The 12,083-nt window shown below is 31.8% G+C and overlaps 1 protein-coding gene across 1 annotated transcript; it reads left to right on the top strand.

Annotated features, from left to right (window-relative positions):
• The first annotated feature begins 3,976 nt into the window (after positions 1–3,976).
• Positions 3,977–11,604, top strand: LOC143082514 (prestin-like). Its single transcript, XM_076258223.1, has 3 exons — positions 3,977–4,061; positions 6,965–7,019; positions 7,614–11,604. Exon 3 carries the CDS (start codon positions 7,657–7,659, stop codon positions 9,706–9,708), a length of 2,052 nt encoding a protein of 683 aa, XP_076114338.1. The 5' UTR covers positions 3,977–4,061; positions 6,965–7,019; positions 7,614–7,656; the 3' UTR covers positions 9,709–11,604.
• The last annotated feature ends 479 nt before the right edge of the window (positions 11,605–12,083 follow it).

Genomic DNA, 12,083 nt, shown 5'->3' with positions numbered 1-12,083 from the left:
TATATTTCTAAGATTTCGCCATGGCACTGAAAGGAGTGATTTCCTATATTTCTTTACTAATCTATACTCTAACTCATGTAGCGCAATTATATATATGTATACACATTTTTATTTTTATTAGAAATTTGTTTAGCAATTTCTCCAATGAGAAATGCAGATATTAAAAACATTAAAACAGCACGTTTTAAATTTCAGCAGTCTGAAGCCTTTTCTGGATTAACATTCACCACAAACGCTCAAAGCCGACTATTTGAAAGCAAAGAATATATAAGAACAGTTTGAGGGACTTATATTACCCAAAACAAACCTAAGTAAAAGCTATAATCCCTATCAGACCAACTTGCCTAATGTATAACTTATCCATGAACTAGATCTTTGACTTGTGTTGATTTTAATAGTGGATCATTTGATCTCAAGCAGATAGTAGTAACTGAATGATTATCTTTTGGGCTTCTGCTATTAAAGACGTTATAATATTGTAGTATTTTAACCTTCCTACCATTTGGAACACATTACCGCAAAACCTATTGAGATTAATTGTTTACGAATATACTTTAAGCTATTTTCCGCGCACATTTTTGGAATTATAAAATTGAATTAAGAATGGAAATAGGGAATGTGTCAAAGAGAAAACAACCCGACCAAAGAACAAAAAGCAGAACAAGACAACCAATGGATCTTTATCACAGCTAGAACATCTCGAACCCGGAGGCGGGCTGCAGCTTGCCCTTAAAAAACATGTACTAGTTCAGTGAAAGTGGACGTCACGCTACACTCCGAAACGTATACAATGGACTAAAATTAAAAAAAACATACAATACTTACAAAGGTCATTTGACTATATTAGTCAATCTACTTTCTTTCAGCTATATTTATAAATATACTTACTCCATACTCTTTGGTCGGGTTGTCGTCTCTCTGGCACATTCTCATTTCCATTCTCAATTTTATTTTTATAGCTGATGTTATTTGTTCCCACGATTATATGTATTTTATTAACCAATACGTATGTACATGTAAAAATATAAAACGGTATTTAGGGCTATAACGACTTGTCTTGCTCAAAGTTAAACTGTCACAATCGTGTGGCGATCAGAAAGCAAACACTATCTGGAAAACTGAATTGTAAATAAAAGCAACAGTAGTAATTTAATCCTAGTATCTATGATGAGTTTATTTACAACATTTGGGTCGATGTCACTGCTAATGGAGTTTTAATTCCTTAGGGTATCACCAGCCCAGTGGTCAGCACTTTTGTGCCGACATGAATTATCATTGGTATGGTCATATTCATCAATCAACTGTTAACACAATTTAATTTTTGAATTTTTGAAATACTAAGGCTTTTCTACTTCAGGAATAGATTACCGAGGCTGTATTTGGCAAAACCTTTAGGAAATTTTGATCTTCAATGCTCTTCAACTTCGTACTTTATTTGGTCTTTTTAACCTTTTTTTTTTGATTCGAGCGTCACTGATGAGTCTTTTGTAGACGAAACGCGCGTCTGGCGTAAATACAAAATTTAATCCTGGTATCTATTATAAATTGATCTATATACCGCTGTTTGAAAGTCATCAATCGATTTAGCGAAAACAAATTCGTGTTACAAACTAAAACAAACTGAGGTAATTACATTAACTATAAGAGGAAAACAACGAAACAACAGAAACACTAAAGTCCAACAAAAAACTAAAACAACAATACAACACACAGAGAAACGAACTATAAGATAACAACTGCAATTTTCTAGACTTGGTACAGGACAATTAAGGAAAATGGTGGGTTGAACCTGGTGTTGCGTCTAGTCAAACCTCGCTCTTTTATGGAAATATTAAAAATAACACTAAAATGACAACATTACATGACAGGACTACAGTACAAATAAATGCAAGAACATTCAGGACAGAGAAATACACGAATAAACATTACAATGGGACATTTCGACATGCTTATAATTATCAAGGTACCAGACTTATAACTTAATACACCATACGTGCGTTTCGTCGACATAAGACTCACCAGTGACACTGAGATCAAATTAGTAAAGAACTTCAAAGTCAAACAAGTACAAAGTTGAAGAGCATTGATGACCCAAAATTCTAATAAGTGCCAAATACTGCTAAGGTTATCTATGCCTGAGATACGAAAATACTTAGTAATTTGAATATTTTTTACTTTTGCAAGCAGTAGATTATAAAAATTACCATATAATAGATGGTCATGTCAACACCGAAGTGTAACATTAAAACCATAAATGGTAATATAAATAAAATGTCATTTATTGCACATAGAATATTATTATATAATTAAAATATATACTAGTCAACAACAAAAAAAAAAAAAACCCGACACACTGCAATGTATTTTGCATATATAAGGATACACTGTACCAAAGTCAATAATGCTTAATAGTTCTTGTGTTTACAAAGTGTTTTTATATAACCTAAACTATTGATTTAAGGCAAAAAAGCAAAAACAATATTTTGTAATATTTCAAAATTTGTATTTTCACCCGAAAATTCAAAAGTTGTATAGTCACCCGAAAATTCTAAAATTGATATTAGAACTTTGAACTTTGAAATTAAACATGGTCTGCCTAAAATTTTGATTGCTTTTGCAGATATTTGAAAACTTGATTCTCATCTTTGGAATTAAGTGCCGACTTTTGTCATCATTTTCCGCAAAATAAATTTGACGCCTGTGTGCAATAACTCGGTATTTTTCAACTTGTAAATTTGGTCAGATTATTTTATTCATTTGAATTTGCTGTGCAAATCTTTTGTATTGGATAGTTTAATTCTTTCTTATTTATTATATTTCATACTTGTGTATCGTTTCTTTTGTGACTAGTATAGATACTGAACATGCAACTTAACTTTTATACATGAAATGATTAGGCTTAATGTCGCCTTTAACATTTAATCTAAATGTCGAATTGCCATTGGCCCAAATGCAGCATATTTTTAGACGAAACAGGCATCTCCCATTTTGATTATGAATGACAGAAGCGTAAACAATGCTGCGCAATTCTGAATTATAAAACGTAATTATTTTGTTATCAAGCTTGTGTATACAAACCTGGTGCAATGCATTGTTACTATGATGTAACCACACGTGAAAAAGCAAGTACTTTAATATCCAAAATCAGTACGCTCATGTGAATTTACTCACACTTTTTTCAGAGTTTTCAGTACAATCAAACTCACTTGCTTGCGGAAGATTAATTCTAGTAGGGTTTCTAAATACATAAAGTATATGCATCTATGATGTTTAATTAGACATGTATGATGTTAGAATAATTTTCACAATTTAAAGACGAGAATCTACAGTTAGATATTTAGATAAATGATTGCCTCAAAGGTATTAATTCAATTATTGATTAACTCGGCACAAACATAACTTTCTAAATATTGCTTCTGCTTGAAAATACAAAAATTCATATAGTGTGTGAAAGGATTTTGAGAGGTGATTCAATGTTTGCTCTACCATGGTTCACTCAAACGCATTTCATGGTAATACCTCTGAATAAATCAGAAGGAAATGTTCTGCAATATTTTCATGTATCCCTGTATTATATGTTAATAAATCAATGCTTTAGGAAGGTAAATATTCTGTATAAAGTCCAATATTTTGTTGATTTTGAATCCCAAATTTCCTTTTGCTTTAAATGCCCTTATGAGAGATGCCAATACATAAATACAGGTTTCTGAATATTTTACAACAAGTGTGGTTGGTGAATATTTTATAGTACAAACAAGATATTGTATTAAAAAAACTATCGTCGCCCCTTCCCAATTAACCCCTAACACTTTATTTGATATGGACTGGTCATTGTTATTAAATATTACGCAACTCGATTTGATGACGTAATTATTGCTACTACTTTAATTGTTTACCTGTTAAAATTTGTCCTTGTGCATTCTATTCGCATACGCAATTTTAATTACGTAACAATAACTATTGTTTATGAAAACATGGATGGCAACTCTAGATCTGAAGTGAAAAAGTCTTAGAGAAATTATAGCATTACTCTTGCTTGTGGATTAACAGTTATAGTTATGGTTTGTGTTTAGTTTTTTCTTCAAATATTATACTAAAAGGCCAAGTCAAATTTGAATTATGTTTTTTTTTCTTCAATAAAATGATGTTCTTTTATATTGTTTTACACAATTTTGTAGTTAAAACTGTACACTGTACGAGTTCATGATATTTTGATGAATGAAACAAGAGGTAGGATTTGATTTTTCAATTATTATTTTCATTAATATTTATTGAAGAAATTCGTATATATAACCCGCGATACGAAATTTTATTTTGCACTCGATAATATCCGCGTAGTTTTACAAAATACGTTCTGTTATCAGTTAAAATCATGAGTCACGTTGGTAGAAATGTCTGAAGAAACATTACCCTTGAATGCCATTACGGCCATCAGCTATTTGGATCAGTAAAGCTATTATGAAAGATACCAAGCTTATAATTTAGTACACCAGACGTTTGTTTCATCAAAATAAAAACAGTTATACATTCTATGCGTTTTGACCGCCTTTCCGGAGTACCCTTTACCAGGGACGGTCACCGATTATTTGAAAGCCACAAATATATAAGAACCAAAATATTTGAAGAGCAATATGACAAAAAAAAAGGAGTCGTCTACATACAATCTTTTAGCCTATCTATAATCTCAGACTCTAAATTTATAAACAGACAATTGTAGAAAGGTTTGTTATAAATTACGTCTCATTGGTAGTGACTACTGAGTTGATGGTACTCTCTGGGACTTATAATCCACAATCAACGGTATCGACTTAGTGATATAAGAAAAATGAAAAAGAAATAAATGCATGCGTCATGAGACTTTTCTTGATTTAGCTTCATCATGAACGCTTTATAGTTATCAAAGCTACCCGTATTATATTTTAATACGTCAGACGCGCGTTTCGTCTACATAAATAAAGGCAACAGTAGTATACCGCTGTTCAAAAATCGTAAACTATGGACAAAAAACAAAATTGGGGAAACAAACTAAAACTGAGGGAAACGCATTAAATATAAGAGGAGAACAACGACACAACATTCAAATGTAACACACATAGCAACAGACTAAGACATAAGACTCATCAGTGACGCTCAGATCAAAATAGTTATAAGTCTAAACAAGTACAAAGCTGAAGAGCATTGAAGTACCAAAATTTAAATTTTAAATTTATAATTTAAATTTAAAGACGAATATTTGAAAAGCACGGATGGCTAAGAAACAAAACATTTGAAGAGCTATTCGACATATGCTTAATTTAAAACAGTTCAAAAGCCAAATCAAATGCGAGTTTGGAAGTCAAATTCCATTTAGTTATGCAAATTTAAAGCTGTCTTTATATAACTATGCATTACAGTAGGCAAGCATAGGTAAAAATGTTACCACAGGAAAAGTAAATTATCGGAAAATTTACAGATCGGGTAAATATCCTGTTATTTTGACATATTAATCGCTGAAACGTAATTTTCATGAGTCGAAACATAGTCAACCGTTTCCATTTTTTGTGACGATAAATCTTTTACATTATAAAATTCCATTGGTCTTCCTCATATTCCAGTCTGGGCAGATATTGCGTAAAAAAACATGTTTACAAAGTCCGTATAATATATTGAGATGTATACGTCAGAGGATATATGTTTATTCTACTGAGAAATGAAAAGATAGCAATTAGAAAACTGTTTGCGTCACTGTTTTCCAATAACAAAGTTGGAAGTCGTCTATATTTTGTATCTGTCTTTACTGTATTTATTTTATTTAAAGGTAGCGCAATGCAATATATGAGCTTTAATTTTTTTTTAAATTTTGTTTAAACCTCTTCAGTTGAGAGTCATATTACTGAAGCTAAATGATAATCTATAAAGGGAAAACGGTACTATTACATTTTCCTAGCATTAGGTTGGCCTTTTGTGTAACCAAGGCAGGTGAAGGAAGTCAAATTAGGAGCGATGTGATTGGATGTAAGGGTACAATAGATTTTTATAATTATCTATGAATAACTGCAGTGTGTATATTTACAATATAAAATTTAAAACCTATTGAAATATTTTCTAGAGAATTATTCGAAAAGGCTTCCAAAATTTCATAAATTTGGTGTAAAATGGCGGTGGGCATGGATAACATAAACAAACTCGGTTGGAAATTGGTCATGATACTATTTGACTTCAATTTTTAAAATAGAATAATAAAGTACTAACACAACACATAACTGTTTTATCCAGGTTTTTATTATAAAAAGTGGAAAATTTAGGAATTGTTAGTATTGTCGCCTATGGCAGAATAAATAGTACCGTTTTCCCTAAAGAATATTCTTGGAATTCCGTAATACTTGAAATGAATTACATATAAAAACACATACATTGTATATCCGTGACTTTAATGTTGATTTTCACAGCGGAGCATTTTATTCGTTTTTCACACATATTTTTAATAAGATACTAGTAACTGATTATCTCTTGTTATTAGACTTTTCAGTATTTTTTATATACCCTTGGGAACACCCTTTGAACTTAGTTAGTACAATTATCGAATAGAAAAGTTTTTCAGTATATTTTTAAATAAATTTTCTTTTCTTTTTGACAATATTGTTATTTTCATATCCAATGTAGTTTTGTCACTGTCCTTTAAGTAGTGGTGCTTATATGTGTTTCATCATATTTATTAACCTATACATCCCATCATTACAAAACTGTTACAGTGATCTTTCATTTTATGCATTTATTCCCATATTTTGTCATTTGTATTATTTGCTTTTTTATCTTTAAGTTTATACCAAAAAAATCTGTTTAATGCATTTCACCTAAAGATTGTGAATATATTAAAAAAAACTCAATTTTGATTATATCTATAGGAAGTGTAATCTATTGATAAAATTGTCATGCTATTGGCCTCGCAACTATATAATAAAACGTAACTATTTTTATTTTGCAGCATATACCATGTATACACAGCTAATGAAAACTAAGATGTAACCACACGCAAAAAAGTAAGTACTTTAATTTCCTTAAGTAATCAATATTTTTATGTCGCCCTCCCTGTTTTTCACAATTTATTACCAAAAACAGCACAGATATGTAGACATATCACAATTAAATAAGCTATATAAACTAGAAAGTTCACTTACAAATGTTACATCTATTTAAACGGAGCTTGCAATGCATACCCACTCACTTGATCATGGATAAAGTAAGAATAATGAAACACATTTTTTGTTAATAATTGTAATAACAGTTTTAAGTCAAATTCTAGCTAAATAGTATGTTGATGTACAAATGAGATAAACAGCGCAACAATTATGTGTGTTTGTGTGCGAGTGTGAAACCAGTGCAATGTTTGTTTTTGGATGATAACAGAACATAAATTGAACCAATTAGTAAAGTTTCTTGATGGTGAAAAGATAATTTCATTTTGTCAAATTAGAAAGTTCATGTAAGCTGAAGATCTTTGATAGACTGTTTAAATTATTTACAACTTCAATTTATAGCCTCTGAAAGAATTAGAGCTTGACGTAAGATCGATATATCCTTTTTATTTTTTCGCTATGATTAAAAAGTTTATTTTGTTATTTCTATATTTTTAGGTAATAATTTCAACCAAAATTCTATTACCGGCGTCGGTAAGAGATGTCCTCTGACGTTTTACTGCTTACCAGATCTCTGAAAACACAGTCCGAATTATATGAATATTATGGCAGACCACCGCACTCGTCTAAGTCATTGTCGGAGAATATAAAAGAGAAATGCACATTTTCCAATTTAAATTCATATTTACTAGCACTATTTCCATTCATAAATGTCTTAAGAACGTATAAATTCCGGGTGTACATCTTTGATGATATCATAAGTGGCTTATCAGTAGCTTGCCTTCATGTACCACAGGGACTTGCATTGGGCATATTAGCATCATTATCGCCGGCGTATGGATTGTATACGTCTTTTTTCCCTGTGCTTCTGTATGTTCTTTTCGGAACGTCTCACCACGTATCGCTCGGAACAAATGCTGTGATTGCTATTTTGACAGCAGAAATGGTAGAATTGCAGTTAGAACAATATGGTTTGACAGGTATTAAGTCAGCCTTAAACGGTTCCACGGATGCTCATTGTACAACAATTTCACCGGACATCGAAAATTCAGGTTTAGAGTACAAGGCGTCGGTAGCAGCAGGTTCGTCATTTATTGTTGGATTGTTGCTGTTCATCATGGGTTTGTGCCGAATGGGTTTTATTACTTCTTATTTGTCATCTTCTTTCATAGCAGCTTTTACCACAACCGGTGCTATTCATATCATTTCCAGCCAAATCCCTAATGCTCTTGGCATAACAGTGCAACCTGTTAACAAACCAGGAAAACTTATATATGTATGTATTGAAATATTCAAAGCGTTTCCACACATTCATGTTGCTACATTCCTAGTCTCTATAATATGCCTAATTATACTCGTATTGGTGAAAGATGTCATAAATGAGAGATACAAAAACAAAATGAAAATGCCAATACCAATTGATTTAATTTTGGTTGTCGTATCAACATTTATTTCTTCCTATACACAATTACTTGACAACTTCGGTATAGGTGTAATAGGAAAAATACCTGCTGGACTGCCAACTCCGAAGCTACCCCGAGTATCTGTAGATATAATAGGAAAAAGTGCTGTTATTGGTATAATCGTGTTTGTGCTAACGATTTCGATGGCCCGACTTTGTGAGGTGAAACACGGATATTCAGTTGACGATAATCAAGAACTCGTCGCATATGGCATTTCAAATCTAGGTAGTTCGTTTTTCTCCTGCTTCCCAGCTTGCGTTGCTCCACCTCGTACAATTGTTTTGAGTACAATGGGAGCAAAGACAACATTAAGTGGGATGGTTTCAGCTGTTTTTGTATTGCTTGTAATACTTTTCATTGGAGAATATGTTGAATCATTACCTAAAGCTGTTCTTGCAAGTATAATCATAGCAGCTATTAAAAAACTCTTATACCAGTTCAAGGACCTACCGATGCTGTGGCGAGTAAACCGTTATGATTTTGTTATCTTTGTGGGTACAGTTATAAGTGGTGTCTTTATTGATTTTCCTTACGCTTTGTATGTAGGAGTGCTACTTTGTCTTTTAACAGTTGTAGTGCAAAGTCAAAAGTCATCTTCGTATACCATTAGAAAAGTTAAACAGGAGGGTCGCTTTCTGGATCAAAAGACTCACGACGTTCCATTGTGTAACCCGAAAATTGCAATATTCCGAATGGAATCATCTCTTTACTTTGCCACAGCTGATAAATTTGTAAAAGAATTGTACAAAGCAACATTTAACCCTAAAGCCTATCGAAAACAACCGGATTTAAACGTTGAAATTAATGCGGATCAGAGCGAAAATAGCGGTAGCAGTGATGAAAGAATTTCGCTGTCAAAAACAAATCAGGAAAACGAAAAACCCGTTGTGCCACTTACGAATATTATTATCGACTGTTCGTCTATGAACTATATTGACATGAATGGTATGAAAGCTTTAATACAGATCTACTCCGAATACAAACCAGTTGGTGTTACCGTAATGTTTGGAAACTCTACTAATTTCATGAAAACGTTCATAGAAAAATCGGATTTATCACAGGAAATAGACATGAATAATGTGTATGCTGACATTTTAGATGCCTATTTTGCAGCAAGTCATAAAAAGTGAAGAATAGCTACACTACTTTTGCTTTAACTTAGGACCATATTGGTTAGTGGTGGTATTCATCAGAACAGTTAGTCAATAAGTAATTTTTGTGCATAACTACGCATGCATAAAATTATCATTCAATGGTACTAGTATTCAAAACCTCACTAAAACTAGACATTAGCAAGAAGAGGCTGTTTCATTCAGATGAAGACTTGTTTTATAAGTATTCAAGTGAGCCATAATCCTCTTGCGGAGAACTTATTTAATTTAATTTATTTTTTTAAATCCATTTTGATAACAGTTTCTTAAGGTAGTTGTATTTCAAAACAGTATACAGAATGTAACTTAATTAATAAAATCCTACTAACATGTTAATACGATTAATATCGTATAGATACTGAAGTATTTAAGTATGTATATGCATCCAAGCGTTCCTGATGACAGTAGGTTTGGGCGTTCCTTATGACGATGGGTTTGAGTATTCCTTATAAAGGTAATCTACAATTAACTCACCAGTGAAAAAAAAACAACTTATCAAAGACACCAGGCTCATTATTTTGACAGGTTGTTTTATCTACAATAAACTTCTCAGTTAAGCTTAAAAAAAGTTAAAACATAAAAAACAGAATGAAGTTAAAGAGCATTGAGGAGCCTAAATGTCCGAAAGGTTCTACCAAATACAGCAAGTAAAAAATATTTCTGAGGTAGAAAATCGTTCGTTTTTCAAAGCACTTCGGAATTCGAATTTATAGGGTAAGTATCATATTCTAATTCGATAAATATTGGTATGTTTGATTTATTTGTGTTTAGAGATACAATGAGATGTATCATGGCGAACTATCCACTAAAAGATGCAAGGATAAATCTACAAGTCACATTACGACCTTTAATAATGAGCAAAAACACTTACCGTAATACATAATAAACTATAAAAGACCCTGGATAATAAAACTTGAAATAGTACATGTACAATAAAACCTAACAGTCTGATTTAAGTTACGAATTTCAATCGAAAAACAAGCATGAGAGGCTTGTCTAAAAATAAATGACATGAATACTATCATGGAGTGAAATCTCTTATACGCATTTTCGACGGTTTGTATGTTGTTTTATTCCCACTGAATTCATGTATGATAGTCATTCAATGTATATAAGATTCTTGCAAATTCTGCATGTCCGATAGGAAGGGATTACCTGACATTGACTTGATATTACTCTTAGAATATTAGTCGATCCCAACTTATCTCCATTTTGTAGATACGAGGCCGTGTTTAGTTTAGTTTAAACATATTTTATTTGCTGAATTAAAGCAAAATGGATTAGACACAAGTAAATCATACTTATGAAGTCTTCTCCATAATACAATATAAAATTACAATAATAGTATAATATAATGGACATGCATATAAAACAAACAGTTTATACAATATAATACTAGCTTTCATAGGTGAACAAAGAGGAGAGAAAGTAAAAAGAGAAAAAGAAAGTTTGAAAAGTCGTATAATTCAGTGAGAATGACTTGTGCATTGATGACAACGATGACGTTCAGTGTCAGTAATAATAACGCTCTATCAAGGCATAGGAAATCTGTTTGACCTTTTTATGAAATTTTGAACATGTTTGAAAATTTGAATATTTTGTTCGTTCGAAAGTTCCAAGTGTCCGCAAATTAATAGTTTTGAATCTAAAACAAAGTTTTCAGATAGCCAGTTAAGGTTATGGAATAAGGTTTTTCTACACCATGTGTATTTTGGCAAACGAAGAAGTAATGGTAGATATCCTCACAATGGTAAGAAGGATCATCTATAATATTAGCTCTAAATAGGTCATTGTTTAAGAATGAAGCGGAACATCGCAATTGTGTTAAGATAATATTAAATTTTCTTAGGCCGTACAAATAAAACGTTTGAATTTTACATAATAGACTATCGTTTTTTAATTCTTTCTTAAATTTAGAAATAGAGTCGACACTGCGAATTTTTGGATCAAGTTTATTCCATTCACGTATAGTAGAGGGAATAAACGATTCAGTAGTTAGGGAAAGTCTACAAAATGGAACAATAATATCATGACCATTTCGCAACGGGTAGTTGGTTGTACTTTGTACACAAGGAGGTACAAGATTACATAGATATTCTGGTGCATGCTTTTGGTTCATGTTATAAAACATCTGTAATTTTCTTCGCCTTCTACTTTCAAAAAGAGATTCCCAGCCAACCTCAGAATATAAATTTTCAGTTTTTGTAAATATTGGTAGACCTGTTACTATTCTTGCGGCCTGTAATTGCAAATTTTCTAATTTATGTGAGTAGCCTATTCCACAATTGTCCCACACTTCCGTGGCATATTTAAAAATGGGTTGAATAAAAACTAAGCATAGTTTTTCTAAATTA

The sequence above is a fragment of the Mytilus galloprovincialis genome, chromosome 7 (assembly GCF_965363235.1).
Source record: "Mytilus galloprovincialis chromosome 7, xbMytGall1.hap1.1, whole genome shotgun sequence".
In the NCBI taxonomy this organism is placed as follows: domain Eukaryota; kingdom Metazoa; phylum Mollusca; class Bivalvia; order Mytilida; family Mytilidae; genus Mytilus; species Mytilus galloprovincialis.
The sequence above is the reverse complement of the archived record's forward strand: the minus strand, read 5'-3'. Positions and strand labels throughout refer to the sequence as shown.